At 47.2% G+C, this 20,982-nt stretch overlaps 1 protein-coding gene across 6 annotated transcripts; it reads left to right on the top strand.

Annotated features, from left to right (window-relative positions):
- Positions 1-204: 204 nt before the first annotated feature.
- On the top strand, positions 205-19,760 carry LOC103281600 (zinc finger protein 420). 6 transcript variants are annotated; one of them, XR_010005828.1, is made up of 4 exons: positions 275-447; positions 1,972-2,068; positions 12,745-12,812; positions 19,484-19,760. XR_010005828.1 is itself a non-coding variant. In XM_062979809.1 (3 exons), exons 1-3 carry the CDS (start codon positions 220-222, stop codon positions 19,542-19,544), a joined length of 357 nt encoding a protein of 118 aa, XP_062835879.1. In that variant the 5' UTR covers positions 205-219; the 3' UTR covers positions 19,545-19,760. The 6 variants fall into 6 exon arrangements, 5 of the variants coding, with proteins under 5 accessions (XP_062835879.1, XP_062835880.1, XP_062835877.1 ...); XM_062979809.1 differs by lacking the exon at positions 1,972-2,068 and having other exon boundaries at positions 205-447; XM_062979807.1 differs by lacking the exon at positions 19,484-19,760 and having other exon boundaries at positions 4,870-14,917.
- The last annotated feature ends 1,222 nt before the right edge of the window (positions 19,761-20,982 follow it).

Genomic DNA, 20,982 nt, shown 5'->3' on the forward strand with positions numbered 1-20,982 from the left:
TGCCGAGGGGAGAGGCTTCGGCGCGTCCTTGGCTGAAGGGAGCCTCGGGTGCGTCTCCTCAGCGGGCCTCGAGATGGTTCTGGGAAGGAGCCGAGCGGCGCCATTATTCTCTCAGCCTTCCCGCCTCCCTTCCTTCTTCCCAGCCTTTCCTTACCACCCGTCAATCCAAGCTGCAGCCAATGGGGGCGTCCCATGGGCGGGGCGTGACGGGCTCGGCCAATGGGAGGGCGAAGGCCGGCTCCGGAGAGGAGGAGGAGGAGGAGGAGGCGTGGCTTCTTCGTTGGTTCTCCTCCGAGCCTCTCTCTCCGCCATTTTGTCCTTTGTGAGGCGGAGACCGGGGGCCCGGGCCTGGCTTCCCGCCGGGGCGAGGCGGCTGCGTTCGGGGAGGGGGCCCCTCTGGAGACTTCGTGTCCACAGCTGCGCGGGATACGGAAGACTCCTGCCCAGGTGAGAGGATTCGTCGCGTCCCTTGCTGAAGGGAGCGTCGGTCGGGTCTCCTCGGTGGGCCTGGAGCGGGTTTGAGGGCCGTGTTTCTCCCTCCGCCGCCGCTTCCCTCCGCGGCCCGTGGTTCCCTCGATGAAGGGCAAGAACGCTTTTCCCCGGGCGGGTCTTGGCCTTTCCTCCCGTGGCTTGCTCTCGGCCTTGCCGCCCTCTGACCACGCTCACCAACAACCACCAGGGCAGACGACTGCACACAGAGAAGCCATTGAAACCCTGAAGCGTGTGGGTAATTCCAGCTGATTTCGCCCACAAGGCTGAGTGGGTCTGCGGTGCCTTCCGTGTTCCTGTCGCCCTCAGAGAGCCCAGGGCTGTATCCCTGCAGCAGCCCGGTAATCAGGATAATGGGCTGCTGTGAGTTTTCTGGGTTGCCTGGCCACGTTCCAGAAGCACTCTCTCCCGACTTTTCACCCATATCAGAGGTTGTGAGGTCTGTGGGAAACTAGGCCTGTGGAATGATGTCCAGGGTGGGAGAAAGAAGGAAAGAACTCCTGTCTGTTGGAGGCCAGTGTGAATGTTACAATGAATCACGCATTTAATGGCCTTGCAGCTTCAAGGCCTGGCTGCCTGGGGAATCCTTTCTTGGGAAGTGTTGGCTGGCCCTGGCTGTTTCCAGTCTGGAATTCCCCTCTTTTCAGAGTGTTGTTCTTTATTTATTGTCCTGATTTTAAGAGTTTTAAATACCTGGGAGCCAGATGCTGTTAATTGCCATGGTTTCTTCCTTTCTGTTGAAATCCTCCACCTGCTTCTTGTGGATTTAAGTGGCTTCTCTGTGTCGTCTGCCATGGTGGTTGTCACAGTGGTCCAGCATTTCTGTGTCCTCTAATAATACTCTCATGTCTTTATCAAAATGGGTTCTTATAGAACGGACCGCTCTTTTCCCTCTCCCTTCAGTGATTTCTTCTGTTTAGTCTGCACTGGGACATTTATTTATTATTTATTTTATTACAACATTTATATCCCGCCCTTCTCACCCAACAGGGGACTCAGGGCGACTTACAATAAAACACATATATAAAACTGTACAGTCCATTATAAATCAGATTAAAAATTATTATCTTACATCAACATTCATAAACACATTCTAAAATACATTTCTTTACAAAGAGCAGGGACCTTGCTATTTCCTCCCTCTTTTGCACTCCTCTCAGTTTCAGTCTTCCCTTCCATTTGGGTATTTCCTCTGTTTAGTCCATTGGGACATCAACAGAGAGTAAAGACTGTTCAGTCCCCACAGCCTCAGCTCTCCCTGTTTGTTTCAGTCCGGACTTATCTGTTATTCAGTGTCCCAGCCTTGTTTCCTTGTACCTCCAAAATACTCTGTCACACTGTTAGGATCCTGTTTTTATGTTTTAACTTGTTTATACCTTGTTTTTCTTTTGGGCTTGGCCCCATGTTAGCCGCCCCAAGTGCCTTCAGGGAGGTGGTGGCGGGATATAAAAATAAAGTATTATTATTATCTCCATTTCTCAGCCGAAGACACCTCAGCCGAAGACATTGTCCATAGACACCTCCTAGGTCATGTAGCCGGCATGACTGCATGGAGCGCCGTTACCTTCCCACCAGAGCGGTACCTATTGATCTACTCACATTTGCATGTTTTTGAACTGCTAGGTTGGCAGATGCTGAGGCTAACAGCGGGCTCTCATTCTGCTCCCTGGATTCAAACCGCCGACCTTTCGGTCAGCAAGTTCAGCAGCTCAGCGGTTTAATCTGCTGCGCCATCGAGGGCCTTGTTTCCTTATACAGTAAAGTCTCACTAATCCAAGCCTCGCTTATCCAAGCCTCTGGATAATCCAAGCCATTTTTGTAGTCAGTGTTTTCAATATATCGTGATATTTTGGTGCTAAATTCGTAAATAGAGTAATTACAACATAACATTACTGCGTATTGAACTACTTTTTCTGTCAAATTAGTTGTATAACATGACGTTTTGGTGCTTAATTTGTAAAATCATAACCTGATTTGATGTTTAATAGGCTTTTCCTTAATCCCTCCTTATTATCCAAGATATTCGCTTATCCAAGCTTCTGCCGGCCCGTTTAGCTTGGATAAGTGAGACTCTACTGTACCTCCAAAATACTCTATCACACTGTTAGGATCCTGCTGACTACGCCAATTATATAATGAATTTTTAACCCTTAAAATGTTGAAACAATTGCATGGTATTCTTGTCCTGCATAATTGCATTTCAGCTGATGCTAAATATAAAACAAAATATTTTATTTTGATGTCTAACTTCAAGCCTAATATTATCAATTTGGTTTGGCTAGAATTCATTTTTTTTTGTAATTTTTAATAACTTCATCTTTAGATGATTACTTTAATCTCTTGATATCTCTCCTATTTTTGTTCCCTTTAAATTTTAAATGCATTTAGATTGATCATGTCATATTATATAGACCTCCCCTCATTTTTTTTCACTTCGAATCTAAATTGTATTTCAGTGTTTTTATATAATATCAATCAAAGTTTGATTATTGTAATTTTATGTTTATATTTCCCCTTCCTTTATTTCATCAATCCACTTAATTTCATCAAGAGATCTCCTTTTGCTTATCCCAGTCCAGTCTCAATGATTTTCTTGTAAGTCAGGCCATCAGTAAAGTAACAGTGTGTCCTTTGACTTTAACATGTTTATTCCACCAGAGAGGACTCTCAAGAGGCCTACACAGACTTTCTTGTAGACTACTTCTCTTAGGCCATCTTTGCCTGTCTCTTGGAGAAACGTTGAAAACTTCAGAATCTTGTAGAGTTATATAAGGTTACTTGCTGTGACGAAGTATGGTGGTATGGGAAATAAAGTATTGAGAAATTGGTGGTAGTTAAGGTAAAGGGTCCCCTGGGCTGAGTGGGTTGCTAGGAGACCAAGTGAGCAGAGCTTAGCCTTCTAACTGGCAGCAATTGGATAAAAACAATTATTCCTCTCCCTCTAATTAGGACTTTATTTTTCTTTTCTTTTTGTTGTATCAACCTAGAGGCATGGATTAGGGGTTGTGATGTCAATTTTCGAGGTTGTGGGGTGTTTACTTTTGTTGTTTTGTCCGCTGCCGTGATGCCATCACTCTTTTTTATATATATAGATTTGTTCCTTGTATTGAAGATGAATTTGTCACACCTTGTCTGCTTTCATCTCATTTATGTACCCTGTCTGCTTATAGAAACCTGGTGTTGAGTTTTTGGTGAACTGGCAATCCTTGTTCGGTCAGGTCTGTTATGCCTTAGGTGTTCTTTGTGATATGATTTGTTACTCCATTCTCTTTTTCTGGAAAATGTTTTGTACCTTTTAAGAAATAAAACAGATTTTTATATATATATATATATATATATATATATATATATATATATATATATATATATAATATCATATCGAAGATCCTGTTTGATCCTTGATGTTATTTTATACAACTGTTTTTTTAACTTAATTTTTGCAGAATATCTATCTGTCATTTTTAGCAAGAAAGGGGTTGATTACAGTAAACATAAGTTAGTTGCTGTTGAAATACCTTGTTCCTACCCAGATCATCTATAGAGCTTTCTTTCTTTGTAGCCATTGCCATAATTTATTCTCTATTGCAATTATGGGAATGCAGACTGCTAATTGCCAATTTTGTAATTCAAAGTTTGTAGCTTTTGGCGTTTGTCTAGAAGTGTGAGGTGACCTTACAGACTTGGAGGGTGTCATGGTTTGCAAAGGCACTGTGCCATATGTGTTAACTGAAAAATGAATTGCATGAAGCCGACGGGCTGAGCCTGCAAAGACCTGGGGATTGATTTGATACTGTTTATGTTCTGCTGCTGCAGAACCAGTTTGGACAATTTTTTTTCCAATGCTGACTAAGTACTGTTGGTGAAGAGAGTATACTCAGAGAGGCGTTGCTATTTTGAGGCCTGTTTGCTGCTGAGAAAAAAAGAGGATGAAGAACCAGGACTGTATTTGTGGACTGAGAAAGGACTGTTCATGTCTTTGGACTTCTGTAAGCAATCCATTGTAAATACTACTTTTTTGATCTCTTGGAATTAGTAAAGTTCCTGTATTTTTGTTTTGCAAACCTGAATGGAACGTTATTGTTCTGCGGGTGACTCTGGATCGTGGGCGCACATAAGAGCTTCCCTCTATTAATCCGTAATAGAGGGAACCAAGATATTTATTCTGGCCAGACAAATCCAAAAAGAAACGTGCCACACAGCTGAGATCCAACTCAGCCCCTTTATAGTACAGGTTATAAAGTTTCTAAAGCATTCTTGTGCAAGCTCTCTCCTTCCATCTATACCTCATTGCTTTCTTTGTCCTTCTCTCGCACCTCTTTTCTCTCTACATTCCATTTCTCCACAACAATTCCCCCTCTTCTCTCCTTCTGTGATGAATAGATTGAATGAGACTGTATGACTGGGGTCTGACTGAAGACACCATCCTAAAATGGAAACCTGAAAATGGCATTATGGAGAAGGTGAAGAAATTCATTAGCTGTGGAATGGAAAGTGCTAATGAGAAATCCAGAGGACAACTGTAGAACATACAGTGTAAAACAACACCTGTTTAGTCAATACGTTACCTTATGAAAGAACTTAAACAACCTATCTGTTCCAGAATTGATGAAGCTCCAGCAAGTCTGGGCTTGACAGTCTGAAGTTATCTAAACAACCAAATAATGGATGTCCATAAGGAGACCCTTTTTTTATTGTGTGGCAGATCTGCAAGGAGTGCAGCATTCTGTCCACCCGCCTCCTTCCTCCTAATAGCCTGATGAACTTAATGGAGAGGCATGATGAGTATGACTGAGTAAATGTATGTAAGTGAATGCTGGGTAAATGTGATGTTTCTTCTTTTGTCTGTGCAACCAATATAGCTATCATAAAACCCAGTACAGGAGTCTGTGTGTCTACTTCTTTCTCTGAAAATGCCTGATCATCTGTCCCACTGAAAACAGATTAAAGAAGATTTTAATGTTCAAAAATATTCATGACATTTCCTGCCCTCTCTGTCCCTTCTCCCTGGGTCATCAAAGTCCTGTCTCCTTGAGCCTTCCCCCCACTTTCAACTCCTCAATTTCCTATCTACCCCCCCCCCCCCTGCCGTGCTGCTTGTTTTGACTAGCAGAGAATTTCATACTCTCTGAAGAAGGCCTTTTCTTGCCACATTCTCCACATTTCTTTTCTGGAGGCCAGACCTATAGATCCATATCCCTACTTAGTGTAATTGCAAACCTGGATTATCCCCCCTCTCTTCCACCATTTTGTCAGGTATTGGAGCCTCCGGTGGCCTAGGGGATAAAAGCCTTGTGACCTGAAGGTTGGGTTGCTGACCTGAAGGCTGCCAGGTTCGAATCCCACCCGGGGAGAGCGCAGATGAGCTCCCTCTATCAGCTCCAGCTCCATGCGGGGACATGAGAGAAGCCTCCCACAAGGATGGTAAAACATCAAAAACATCCGGGCATCCCCTGGGCAACGTCCTTGCAGACGGCCAACTCTCTCACTCCAGAAGCAACTCTGGTTACTCCTGACATGGAAAAAAAAGTCAGGTATTTTTGAGGCTGTTCTTCCTTCCACAGGTTGGGATTATTCCTTTGATTACAGTCCTGGATGGAAAGCCTTTGTTTCTCTAGATTGCCTTGAGTTGCTGGAGATCTCTAAGACCAGCCCCCTCCCTCCCTTCTCTCATGAAGCCTGTTCCAGAAATGGGGGAAGGGAGGCTCCTGCTCTACTACTATAAGCGATCACTCGTGGCCTATGACTCTGATTGTCTTTCTTTCACAAGAGAACATACATTTCCAGATGAAAGGTTATACTTGCTTGAGACACTAGCTTTCTCGGTCTGTTTCTCCCTTTGCGCCCCCCCCCCCCCCCCCATTCTGCTTCTTCAAAATCCACAGCACTGTTGGCCATGGCTAGCCTCAGTCAGATGCACGTGCGTGCTTTCTTCTCAGTCCTTTCTTGGCGTTTATACCACATTTTAAAGGTTAGCTTTGAATTTAGCTTTAAATGTCTTTTTTGTCCACCAACATTATTAAAACAAGTCTCTTTAAAAGATATTTCTACCCCAGCTGCCAGCTAAAAGTGATAAATTGTGACAATATGAAAGGTGAAAGGTTATTGAATTGAAGTGTGCGCCTATGCTGTAGAATGGCTGTGTTTTATACCAACTTCTATGACTCGGTGCTCTAGAAATCATGGGCATGTTTTGTTGTTTATTCATTCAGCTGCTAGACTCCTCATGGGAGCGGGATATAATAATAATAAATTATTATTATTATTATTATTATTATTTATACCCTACCTCCATCTCCCCTGAAGGAGACTCGGGGTGGCTTACAGATAATACCAGATAAAAGCAATAACGAGTTCCAGAGTCGGGGGGCCACTACTCTCTCGTCCCCACCAACCACGCTTGTGACGGCAGCGGAAGCGAGAGGACGGCCTCCCCCGACAAATGAAGAGATCGTGCAGGTTCATAGGGGGAGAGGCGATCACAAAGGTAGGAAGGTCCCAAACAGTACAGGGCTTTGTAGGTATTCACCTGCACCTTGTATTGGGTCCAGAAAATGAACGGCAGCCAGTGGAGATCCTTAAGCAGGAGGGTTGACCGCTCCCTATAATGAGCTCCAGTTAGGAGCAAGGCTGCCGAGTGTTAGACTAGTTGAAGTTTCCGGGCCATTTTCAAGGGCAGCCCCATGTGGAGCGCATTGCAATAGTCCAGTCTAGAGGTAACTAAGGTATGGACCACCATGGCCAGATCAGACTTCACGAGGTAAGGTCTCAGCTGGCGCACAAGTTTTAATTGTGCAAAGGCCTTCCCGGCCACCGCCGGCACCTGAGCATCAAGCATCAGCGCTGAATCCAGGAGGACCCCCCAAACTGGACCTGCGCCTTCAGGGGGAGTGTGACCCTGTAAAGCACAGGTTGCCACCCAATACCCCAATCAGACCTACAACTGACCTGGATGACTTCTGTCTTGTCAGGGCTAAGCTTGAGCTTATTCACCCTCATCCAGCCCATCACATCCGCCAAGCACTAATAGAAATATATATTCATAACCTGTTAAGATTATGATCCCAATATGGTTAAATATTGGTGCAGAGCAGTAAAACGCAGAAGACTAGGGGTTTATGTGAGCAGAGGTAAAAAGAAAATAAACAATAAGACAAAAATATCCAGCCTCCCTTTCCCTTTAAAAGGTCATGCGCATAAAATAAACATCAGAGACATCAAATAAAATAGCAAAAATATGTTTACTCACAATCTTGTATGATGATGGTCATACAGGCAAAAACATCTTAGTTCCAAAAAAAAAAAGTTCAGGATACTACATATCTCTTAACAAACAGGAACATCAGCATGGCATGGTCAGGAGTGAAGAGAAAGAGACAGGAAGAGGCATCTGTACATCACTTCCTGTGTGTCCCCAGAAAGGATACTCCCATTTCCCATTTCATATGCAAAACCCCCTAAATGGTGTCATCAACTCTGGAATGCAGCTTGGCTCAGGTTACTAAGCAACATACATAACTAACTACATAAACCATCCCACATTTAAAATGCATGCATGATTGCTTAGATAACCCAACAAGCACTGGTCCAGTATCTGAGGGGCTTCCTTGGAGTTTGGTGGAAAGGAGTAGTAGAGTTGGGTGTCATCCATGTAGAGATGGCACCAAACTCCAAAACTCCGGATGACCTCTCCCAGCGGTTTCATGTACATTTTGAAAAGCATGAGGGACAGAATGGAACCTTGCGGGACCCCACAGGTCAATGGCCAGGGGTCCGAGCAGGTGTCCCCCAGCTTCACCAATGGGGAACAGCCCTCCAGGAAGGACTGGAGCTACTGCAGAGCAGTACCCCCAAGGCCCCTCCTGGAGAGCCGACCCAGAATGATACCAAGGTCGATGGTATCGAAAGCTGCTGAGATGTCCAAGAGAACCAGCAGGGTCACAGTCCCCCTGTCCAGTTCCCTGCGGAGGTCATCCACCAAGGCGACCAAAGCCGTCTCAGAGCTGTGACCAGGTCTAAAACCAGACTGTGATGGGTCCAGAAAATAGGTGTCATCCAAAAAACCAGGAGCTGCGAGGCAACCACCCACTCCAGTACCTTGCCCAAAAAAGGGAGGTTCGAGATTGGTCTGTAGTTACTTGAAATGGTCGAATCAAGGGAGGCCACCTTCAGAATTGGTCTCACTATGGCCTGTTTAGGGGCAGATGGAAATTTACCTTGATCCAGTGAGGAATTAATTATCCTCACAAACCAATCTCCCAACTCTCCGCTGGCCAATTTAATTAGCCAAGAGGGGCAAGGATCCGTGGCCCAAGTGGTCGCCTTCACTGCTCCAAGGATCTTGTCCACGTCAACAAGCTGAAACGAATCCCACAAAATAGGACAGACATGTGCCTTGGTTATCTCTTCTGGCATTGCATCTAAGCTAGCGTCCAGCTCAAGGCAAATCTGAGCGACTTTGTCTGGAAAGTTGTGTGCGAACTCGCTGCACCGAGTTGCCAAGTCTTCGGGTGCCCCTCACCCTCAGGAGGGTGGAGGAGCTCCCCAACAACACGGAACAACTCCAATGGTCTATTAGTTGCAGACGCTATGCCGGCAGTCGTGAAGGTCTTCCTGGATGCCTGCAAAGCCACAGAGTAGGCCTTAATAGCAGCTCTAGCTCGTGCTCGGTCAGAGACGCCCTAAGTTTTCCGCCAGCAGCACTCTAGTCTCCTGGAACGTTTCATCGCTGCCAATTCTTCTTTAATAGTTTTAAGGGATTTTATGTATTGTTTGATATTGTTTTTGTGTGGGCATCGAATTGTTGCCATTGTTGTAAGCAGCCCTGAGTCCCTTCGGGTGAGAAGGGCGGGATACAAATGTTGGAAATAAATAAATAAGTCTCCTGGGGCGGATCTTAATGGGTCCACCACCCCTGCGGAGGTTCGAGGTCACGGTAAGTCTTAAACTGATCAGGTGGTGGTCGGATCATGACAACGGAAGAATATTTTGCTCTTCCACTCTGACCTTCACCATCCATGGCAATGAAAACCAGCTTGATGGGTGGGACCAGATATCACTTGGGACAGCCCCATGGTCGTCATGGCAACCATGAAGTCTTGAGCTGCACCTGTTAAGGTGGCCTCGGCATGAATGTTAAATTTCCCCAGCGCTATCAGTTGCTGGGAGGCCAACGCCACACCAGAGATCACCTCTGCTAGCTCGGGCAGGGAGACTGCTGTGTTGCGGGGTGGACGGTACACCAGCAGAATCTCCAAGCTGTCCCGGGTACCCGCCTTACGATGTACACCCTCAAATTGTGCAGATTGCGGGACGGTGCACCTGACCAGGGAGATGGACTGCCGAAAGACCACCGCAAGCCCACCTCCCCGCCCCCTGGATCTGGCCTGCTGTTGCACCGCAAAACCTGGAGAACACAGCTGTGCAAAATTTACCCCGCTGGGCTCATCCAGCCAGGTCTTGGTGATGCAAGCCAAGTCCGCAGGTTCATCCAAGATCAAATCCTGGGTGATAGCTGATTTACCATTGACGGACCTGGCATTGAATAGCAGAATCCTCAATCCGAGGGGACTGTCATGGAGTCTACCACACCTATCCTTCTCCAGGGTCACAAGAACTCTGTTGCGTTTCTTCCTGGGATGACCGCTCCTCCTCCTCCCTCGATGATCTCCCCCCCCCCCCCGACTCTGGTCCACCCCCCACCCCAACCCCCAGAGTGACTAAACTTGGTATTTGGAGGCCCTAGTCAGCTATCTGTAACCAGGGAGCTACTCAGGATTCTATCCTGATTAATATCTAAATCCTGTGAAGACAAGAGGAGGGAGCAGTCAGTGGAGATAGAATGACTAAACAGAAGCAGTGTCTGTGGGTTGGAATCAGGAATGGATTGGGAGGGAACTGGAGTTGAGCTGGGGGCCATTAAACAAGTTCTTGAGAAAGATAGTTTGCAGATGACACAAAACTGGGAGGGATAGCTAACACTCCAGAAGACAGGAGCAGAATTCAAAACGATCTTGACAGACTAGAGAGATGATTGGCCGAAACTAACAAAATGAAGTTCAACAGGGACAAATGCAAGATACTTCATTTCGGCAGAAAAAATGGAAATCAAAGATACAGAATGGGGGACGCCTGGCTTGACAGCAGTGTGTGCGAAAAAGACCTTGGAGTCCTCGTGGGGAACAAGTTAAACATGAGCCAACAATGTGATGCGGCAGCTAAAAAAGCCAACGGGATTCTGGCCTGCATAAATAGGGGTATAGCGTCTAGATCCAGGGAAGTCATGCTCCCCCTCTACTCTGCCTTGGTCAGACCACACCTGGAATACTGCGTCCAATTCTGGGCACCACAGTTGAAGGGAGATGTTGACAAGCTGGAAAGCGTCCAGAGGAGGGCGACTAAAATGATTAAGGGTCTGGAGAACAAGCCCTATGAGGAGAGGCTTAAAGAGCTGGGCATGTTTAGCCTGCAGAAGAGAAGGCTGAGAGGAGACATGATAGCCATGTACAAATACGTGAAGGGAAGTCATAGGGAGGTGGGAGCAAGCTTGTTTTCTGCTGCCCTGCAGACTAGGACACAAGGGAACAATGGCTTCAAACTACAGGAAAGGAGATTCCACCTGAACATCAGGAAGAACTTCTTCACGCTGAGGGCTGTTCGACAGTGGAACTCTCTCCTCCGGGCTGTGGTGGAGGCTCCTTCCTTGGAGGCTTTTAAGCAGAGGCTGGATGGCCATCTGTCGGGGGTGCTTTGAGTGCGATTTCCTGCTTCTTGGCAGGGGGTTGGACTGGATGGCCCATGAGGTCTCTTCCAACTCTACTATTCTATGATTCTATGATAGGGACCTAACTTGATGTTTACGGGCACTATCCATTCTGAATCTAGTTGTATCATGGGAAAGTAGTTCCGGGCCTGCCATCAAGGGTCTGATTATAGGATCCAGAAATACCTTCCTGATATTAATTTCCCATGAGTTCAGTAGTGCCCAAATCTCCTCAATTAGTGAACTGTCCTCAGAGGTGACAATGAGGCATATAGAGCGGTCCCGAGCTTGAAAGTCCCTGCGTAGCCAGGAGATGGTCTTAATTCTGACTACGCTTGGACTCATAGAGTCAGGGACTTCTGGACTGCTCTCCTAGAGGTCCACCTGCTTCTATTCAGCGGTGAGTCTGTTATTTGAAACACCATCTTTTCTGACTGAAATAGGTATTTTTGGTGGCGCACTGAATCTGAAATATAAAGGTCAGACTATAGAGAAAATACCACCCCGCTCCTGAAGCAGCTACACTGGCTTCTGGTTTGTTTCTGGGCGCAATTCAAGGTGCTGGTTTTGGCCTACAAAGCCCTATACGGTTCGGGCCCAGCCTACTTGAGGGACCATATCTCCTTCTACCAACCCACTCGAGCCCTGAGATCCGTAGGAGAGGCCCTTCTCTCAGTCCCACCACCATCAAAGGCGCGTTTGTTGGGAACGAGAGGGAGGCCTGTTCTGTGGTGGCCCCACGGCTCTGGAACTCCCTCCCTAATGAGGTACAATTAGCCCCCTCCTGATTGGCCTTTCGTTCGCAAAACCTTTCTGTGGAGCCAGGCCTTCCCAGACGAATGAAAATAGGCATTGCCAATCTGATGAATAATTTGATAATACCTGACAAATAACTTTAGTGGCCGGAAGTTATGGATATCTGTAAATGGTGCTTGCTGTAAGTTTTTAAAATTGTTTTATTTGATATGTTAATTGGGGTTTTTATATTATGATGATGTTTTAATCTGATTTTGTACTGCGGTCAGATGTATTTGTATGAATTTTATATGTTGTATGCTGCTTTGAATCCACACACAGGAGAAAAGCGGGATAGAAATAAATAATAATAATAATTCAGAGAAACATCCAGTGAATGATGCACTTTAATATTGCAAAGAACCGTGCCTGCCTGCCTGCCTTTCGTTACTTTAGCCACATGGTGTTCAGCCCAGTGAAATCAAAGGGATGATCTCATTTTTCTCATTTTCCTTCTATCATTTATTCATTCATTCATTCTTTTCTTCCTCTACCCCTACCATTTTCTTTCTGGATTCCCTTCTTTTTAAAGTATTGTTGATTCCTTTTGCTGGTATCTATGTGTGTGCTGGAGACCCCAATATCTGCATTTCTTGGTATTTCCATTTTCAACATGACCCATGAAGGGAAAGGGGGGAAATTTTGGATGTAAAGAAGACTTTTGGCTTTCATCCTTGATCTTTTGCTTCTTTCTTCACCAGGGCAATAAGGACTTTTTGGAGCGACCCCTTGGATGCAGTAAGGAAATGAATAATATAGGAAGAAGAAGGTGATGATCTTGCTGAATTCTTGACTTCACTTACAGATAATAAAGGGGGAAAAAAGAAGAGTCAAGCATCTTTATTACAATTAAACACCCATATCACTGTTGACATGGAGGAGAAAGCATCTGAATGCCTGGATGGTGGAAGGAGTTTGACTAGGAGGGATCATCTGCAGCAACATGAAAGGACTCACACTGAGGAGAAACTCTATGAATGCTTGGAGTGTGGGAATAGCTTCACCAGTAGTTCAGATCTACGTAAACATCAAAAGACTCACACTGTTGAGAAACCCTATAAATGCCTGGAATGTGGACAGAGCTTCACTCATAGTTCAGGTCTATGTTCGCATCAAAGGACTCACAGTGGGGAGAAACCTTATACATGCCTGGAGTGTGGAAAGAGCTACACTGGAAGTTCAAGTCTATATAAACATCAGAGGACTCACATTGTGGAGAAAGCCTATAAATGCTTGGAATGTGGACAGAGCTTTACGCATAGTTCAGGTCTGTGTGTACATCAAAAGATTCACACTGGGGAAAAACCCTATAAATGCCTGAAGTGTGGACAGAGCTTCTCTTTTAGTACAAATCTACGTACACATGAAAGGACTCACACTGGGGAGAAACCCTATAAATGCATGGAGTGTGGACAGAGATTCACTCAGAGTGGAGGTCTACATTCGCATCAAAGGATTCATACTGGGGAAAAACCCTATAAATGCCTGGAATGTGGGCAGAGCTTTTCTCGTACTACAGGTCTACGTTCACATCAAAAAACTCACACTGGGGAGAAACCCTATAAATGTCTGGAATGTGGACAGAGTTTCGCTCGTAATACAAATCTACGTTCACATCAAAGGACTCATACTGGGGAGAAACCCTATAAATGCCTGGAATGTGGACGGAGCTACAGTCATCTGACAGGTCTACGATCACATATAAGGACACATACTGGGGAGAAACCTTATAAATGCCTAGAATGTGGACAGTGTTACACTGATAGTTCAGGCCTACGATCGCATCAAAGGACTCATACTGGGGAGAGATCCTATCCATGCCTTGAGTGTGGACAGAGCTTTGCTGATAGTTCAGGTCTACACAGACATCAAAGGATTCATACTGGGGAGAAACCCTTTACATGCCTGGAATGTGGAAAGAGGTTCACTCGGAAGGAAAGTCTTCGTGCACATCAAAGGATTCATACTGGGGAGAAACCTTATAAATGCCTGGAATGTGGACAAAGCTTCGCTCATAATTCAGGTCTACATACACATAAAAAGACTCACACTGGGGAGAAACCCTTTACATGTCTGGAATGTGGACAGAGCTTTGCTCAGAGTTCAAGTCTACATTCACATAAAAGGACTCACACGGGGGAGAAACCCTATAAATGCCAGGAATGTGGACGGAGCTTCGCTTTTAGTTCAGGTCTACGTACACATCAAAGGACTCATAATACTGGGGAGAAACCCTATAAATGCCTGGAATGTGGACAGAGCTACATTCAGATGTCAGGTCTACGATTACATATAAGGACACATACTGGGGAGAAACCTTATAAATGCCTGGAATGTGGACAGTGTTTCACTGATAGTTCAGGTCTACAATCGCATCAAAGGACTCACACTGGTGAGAAACCCTATAAATGCCTCGAGTGTGGAAAGAGCTTCATTCACAGTTCAAATCTACGTAAACATCAAAGGACTCATACTGGGGAGAAATAATAATATATTAATAATACTTTATTTTTCTATCCCGCCACCATCTCCCCAAAGAGACTTGGGGTGGCTAACATGGGGCCAAGCCCAAAATAGAAACAAAATGTGACAAGTTAAAATCGATAAATAACTAAAAACTGTCAGACCCCTGCTACTAGAGCCTGGATGTGGCTCTGAGTTTCAGGGTCACTGACATTGATAAGACACCTGCGTCTCAGGACTCGGAGAAGAAACGGCTGCTGGACTTGGCGGGGAATTTGCGCGGGGTTTTACTGAGCGGGAAGAGACTTTTCAAATGAGGGGGAGAGTATATAAAGGATGGTTGGCCGGAGTCTCCCATTCTTGGCTTTTCTGATGTTTATGTTTCCTGCAGTAAAGTTTCTGGTGATATCACAGAGAGTCTCGTGTGTTCATTCAGGAGCGGCTGTGGTGAGCTGACACTAAGCCAAGAATATAGACACCATCCCGCTGTAGCGGTGAGGTGTAACATGCAAGTGGAGGATGAAGAGCTCTTGGGCGCAGGAGGAGGAAGGTCGGGAAGGGCCACTCCCGAGCCGGACGCTGAGTTCCACCAGCTGGCGGCCCTGGCGTCATCCACCGCTTATGCCCAGCCAAATGGGGTAACCCAGAGGCGTGGAGTGGTGCGGGGAGACAGCACCGGAGGAGAGGAAGGTTCACCTTCCCCAGGCCCACAAAGGATGGTGTTTCTGGAGGAGAGGATGTCGGCGATGGAGACCACCCTGGCAGTGATGTCGAGGGCGATGGAGCGCCTGGCGTTTTTGGCGGAGCCAGAGAGAGGAAGGGAACTTCGGGCTGGCTCAATGTGGGACGTGAGCGTGGGAAGCAGCCAGGGCTTTGCAGACCTCCCAGCACCGAAGGGAAGGGAAATGCGAAAGGAGCCCGGCGCCCGGCCCAAGACCCAAACAAGCCTGACGCGGGTGGAGGAGAGTGACGACGAAGGGGAAAAGCCTCCGAGAATCCCGGCTACGCTCCCAGCTGAGACCCTAGTGCCCCTGGCGAATGCCGGGCGTGGCACAGGGCCAAGAGAAACAGCAGCGGGGCCCACTGGTCCGCAAGGGGGCTTGCGACGGGCGGAGAATTGGGGATTGCCGCCACAGGGACCCCTACCGAGACGAGAGGAACTAAGGATCGAGTTTGGGGGAGAGTCCTCTGAACTGGATTTTTTCCTTACCACGGTGAGGGGCTATATGGAGGACAATGCTCACACTTTTAGAACGGAATCCAGCCGGATACGGGCCATTGGTGCAGTGTTGAAGAGGGGAGCGGCTAGCTGGTACGTTCAGCTGCACGCGCGGCGCGACCCATGTCTGGGGTCAGTCCGACGCTTCATGGGGGCCCTGGAGACCCGTTTCCGAGATCCATTGGAGCAGATCCGGGCGAGGGAGAAGTTGAAGACCGTCTCCCAGGGGCAGAGGTCGGTATCTGAGTATGCGGAGGAGTTCCAATGCCTCGCCGAAAAGGTGCCGGAATGGTCTGCAGTGACAAAGATGGAACTCTTCAAAGAGGGGCTCAGGAGGGAGATCCTCTCCTGGGCGGTGCATCGTGATGAGCCTGACACGCTGCGCGGATGGATTCAGCTGGCGGGGCGCGTCGAGACATCGCTGGCCCAGGCGAGGAGGCACCGAGGAGCGCTACAGCAACGGCCGCAGATGAAAGAGGGGAGCCGGAAGGAGGGATCAGCCCCAGCCGGGAGGAGAGCGGAGCCGACAGGGAACGTGAGCGCCAGCAGGAGTGGCTGCTTTGTGTGCGGCCGGTTGGGCCACAGAGCTGCCGAGTGCTGGCAGAGAAAAGGGGAAGGCGGAGGCCAGCCCAAACCAAGAGCCGTGGCAGGAAAACGCGCCGAGGAAGAAACACCGATGAGGCACCATTCGGGGGGTTGGTAAGTCAGGACAAAGCCATGATAGTGGTCCCCATTCAGCTTGAAAATGGCAGCAAACAAGCAACCTGCAAAGCGTTTGTGGATTGTGGATGTTCCAGGAACATCATTTCCCCGGAATTAGCCGAGGGATTGGGATGCGAAAGAACGAACCTAGAATCCCCAATAGCATTTTCGCAGTTGGACGGATCCACAGCATCAGGATCGTTAGCTAGATACAGTGCCGAAGATATAAAGTGTAAGATAGGGAGTTGGGAAGGAAAGGTGTCATTTGTGATATCACAAATAGCCAGCTATAATGTTATACTAGGCATGCCGTGGCTGGGGCAGGCCAACCCGCAAATCAACTGGGAGGATAAGAGCATGATTTTCGGGATGAGTTTGGAAGAAGGGAGCCAGGAAGTTGAGAGGGAGCCGGGGAAAAGGGGGGAGGAAGACTCTATCAGAATAGCAGAACTGGCAGATAAATTACCCCCAGAGTATCGGGATTTTGTGGACGTGTTTGACGAGAAGGAAGCAGACAATTTCCCACCGAAGCGGAGAGTTGAAGTGAAAATAGAGCTAGTCCCAGCTAGTCCTACAGGGGCCTGAATGCAATCAGTACTGTAAATAAATACCCTCTACCCTTAGTGAAGGACTTGATCGCCCAGTTATCGGAGGGACAGATATTCACTAAATTGGATTTAATTGAGGCTTACCATAAATTGCAGATCAAACCAGAGGACAGGTGGAAGACGGCCTTCTCCTGCGCCTTCGGATTATTCAACTATTGTGTGCTCCCATTCGGTTTATGCGGGGGAGGGGCCGCGTTCATGCAATTAATCAACGAAGTGTTGCATCCATTATTGTACAAGGGAGTCTTTATTTTTTTAGATGACATATTGATAATGTCTCGGACTAAGGAGCAACACGTAGAACTAGTCAGGGAAGTCCTACAAAAGTTGAGGGAAGCGAAGCTGTATGCGAAGCTTGCCAAGTGCGAGTTCAATAAAGACCAGATAGACTTTCTGGGGTATAGGATTTCCTCCCAGGGAGTGGCGATGGACCCTGCGAAGGTGGAAGACGTAAGGGGGTGGGAAGCCCCCAGAACACGGAAGCAGCTGCAATCCTTCCTGGGGTTCGCAAACTTCTATAGAACATTTATCAAGGACTTTGCGCGCCTCACTTTGCCGTTAACGGATTTGTTAAAGACTAAAGGCAGGGGAGAAACAGCCAAAGTGAAGGCCCCAGGGGCCAAACTGACCTGGACAATAGAATGCCAGGAAGCTTTCGAAGCCCTTAAAAAGCGTTTTACTGAGGAGCCTGTCCTACAGCACCCTGATATGTCTAAGACCTTTGTACTACATTGCGATGCGTCAGACCGGGCATATGGGGCAGTTCTGCTGCAGAAAGACGAGGGGGGGAACCTGAAGCCATGTGGCTATCTGTCGAAAAAGTTTAGCGATACAGAAAAAAACTGGCCGATTTGGGAGAGAGAAGCCTTAGCGATTCTGAAAACACTAGAGTGCTGGAGACACTTTCTGGAAGGAAGTGGAACACCGTTTGAGGTGTGGACTGATCATAGAAATTTACAGTATCTGAGATCCCCTCGTAAACTATCAGCGAAGCAGATTAGATGGGCCCAATATTTCAGCCGTTTTGATTTCAGACTCAAGTTCTTCCAGGGGAAACACAACATACTCGCTGACGCTCTCTCTCGGATGCCTCAGCACGGGGGAGGAATTCAGGAATCTGAGGGGAGCCTTTTCCTAGATAAGCAATGGGGCCTGGCAGTACTGACTCGAGCACAAGCGGCCAAAGAAAACAAACGTACTGCCATTTCCACGGGGGGAGGAGAAATATGGGAGGAAGAGTTGAAGCGAGCATATGGAATGGACAAATGGTTACAAACGAACAAAGAACAGGGAGAACTGTGTGGGGATTTGGTGTTTGTTAATAAGAAATTGTATATTCCTGAATGTTTAAGACAAGAAATGTTAAGGAAATGCCACGATAACAAGGGTGCAGGTCATCTAGGCCCCACCAGGACTATTAAACTGTTGGCCAAACAATGCTGGTGGCCCGGAATGAGGAAAGACGCCAGGGGGTACGTCACGCAGTGTGAATTATGTGCAGAGGGCAAAACACCACCTGGGAAGCCCCAGGGGCTATTGCAGAAGGTGGTGGAGCCCATGAGGCCATGGGAATGCGTGGCAATGGATTTTGTAGGCGAACTACCCCCCAGCAGAGGCCACAGATACATTTGGACAATATTGGACCTATTCTCAAAACAGGCACACTTTGTGGCCCTGCCAAAACTCCCCTCGGCTGAAAAGCTCGCTGATTTGTATGTGAAGCATGTATATCGCCTACATGGGTGTCCCGACAAAATAATTAGCGACCGGGGAGTCCAATTCACTGCAAAATTTTGGGGAAAATTCTTACAGCTGTTAGGAGCGGAAAGGAATCTGAGCTCGGCTTTTCATCCCGCAACCAACGGGGGGGTCGAACGTACCCAACAGACACTGTGCCAATTCTTGAGGATGTACACCAATTATAGACAGGACGATTGGGCGGACCTTCTTCCGTTTGCTGAGATGGCTTTTAACGGGGCCGTACATTCGGCCACAGGTCGTGCCCCATTCGAAATAGTATACGGACAGGAGGTGGCACCTTTCCCCAGGCTACCCGAGTGGAAGGAAGGAGAGGGCCAGACCGACAAGGAATGGCCGGCCAAAATTAAGCAAGGGTGGCAGACCGTGGTGGAGGCATTGCGGGAAACACAAAAGAAGTACAAGCTCTTTGCAGATCGTAGGCGCCGAGAGGGGGACAAATTGGGCGAAGGAGATCTGGTTTGGCTGAGCACAAAAAACCTGAAATTGGGGTTCCCATCTAAGAAATTGGCTCCACGCTATATAGGGCCGTTCAGGGTAGCGAAAAGAATAAACGAAGTGACCTATGAGCTGAGGTTACCCAAGGACCTAGGAAAGGTACACCCGGTATTCCATTGCAGCCTGTTAAAAAAGTATAAAGGAACTCTGGACAGCGGAGAACAATAGTTGTGTTTAATCTTTTCCTTCCAGGACGAAGGGGAGGAGGACGCCATGTCAGACCCCTGCTACTAGAGCCTGGATGTGGCTCTGAGTTTCAGGGTCACTGACATTGATAAGACACCTGCGTCTCAGGACTCGGAGAAGAAACGGCTGCTGGACTTGGCGGGGAATTTGCGCGGGGTTTTACTGAGCGGGAAGAGACTTTTCAAATGAGGGGGAGAGTATATAAAGGATGGTTGGCCGGAGTCTCCCATTCTTGGCTTTTCTGATGTTTATGTTTCCTGCAGTAAAGTTTCTGGTGATATCACAGAGAGTCTCGTGTGTTCATTCAGGAGCGGCTGTGGTGAGCTGACAAAAAACCATATAACATTCAGATATAAAACAGATTAAAACCCAAAATACAGTATAACACCATGGTGATCAAGAAGGGGAAAGGTAATAAAAAAGAACATCACCATCCATGGATGAAATGAGGGTGGTCAAGTCAAAAAGTGTGTAGTTTCAAGACCATCAAGAAATTTCCTGGGCAAGTGTCAAAGTGTTACCTAAGATAGTTTGGGGTAGGATAGGTAGGAGGGAAAATAAAGTGGGAGGAGACAGTATGTCAATGAGAGGGCTCTATCATGTTATTGGTTGTTCAAATGCACACTTGAAAACCCATGTTTTTAGCTGTTTAATAAGGGCAGACAGGGTTGGGGCCAGTCTAATCTGTAGTCAGGGTGCGTGGGGGGTTTCTACAAAACCATTGATCAATCAGCTCCGCATCAGCACCCTGATGAATTGGTGAGCTTCTGCCCCTCACCAATTTTCCTCCAATGTCAGACTGCTTGCTCTCGTTCTGAGAAGCAGTACAGATCCAAAGACATCAGCAGTTCAAACATTTATTTAATATTTACAGAGCTATTTACATCGCAGCAAAAGCCATCTCTGGAAGCAGGCATTCTGCCTTTGCCCCTCGGCTCGGCACACGCAGTCCAACTGATAAGAAGCACATTCCTTAGTCCGAAGGAAGTCCCGTCCTCCAAGGCCAAAAATCATGTTGTATAGGCCACAGCAGGCCGTCAGTCTGAGACACACACTTGCAAAACAGCAAAAACACTTGATTCACATTGCATACACACACAACCATAATCCAACATAATCTCCCTAGAGAGGGAATTCTAGAGCCGAGGGGGCACCACAGAGAAGGCCCTCCTTCGTTCCAACAAGCCGAGCCTGTGATAGTGGAGAGAACGGGAGGAGAGCCACCCCAGAAGATCGAAGAGATCATGCAGGCTCATAGGGGAAAAGGCGGCCACAAAGGTAGACAGGTCCCAAACCATTCAGGGCTTTGTAGGTGATTACCTGCACCTTGAATTGGGACCGGAAAGTGAATGGCAGCCAGTGGAGCTCCTTAAACAGTGGGGTGACTGCTCCCTGTAAGTTGCTCCAGTTAGCAGTCTGGACAGAACTTCACTCATAGTTCAGGTCTACATAAACATCAAAGGACTCATTCTGGGGAGATAACCCTAGAAATACTTGGAATTTGG

Source organism: Anolis carolinensis, chromosome 4 (assembly GCF_035594765.1).
Source record: "Anolis carolinensis isolate JA03-04 chromosome 4, rAnoCar3.1.pri, whole genome shotgun sequence".
In the NCBI taxonomy this organism is placed as follows: Eukaryota; Metazoa; Chordata; class Lepidosauria; order Squamata; family Dactyloidae; genus Anolis; species Anolis carolinensis.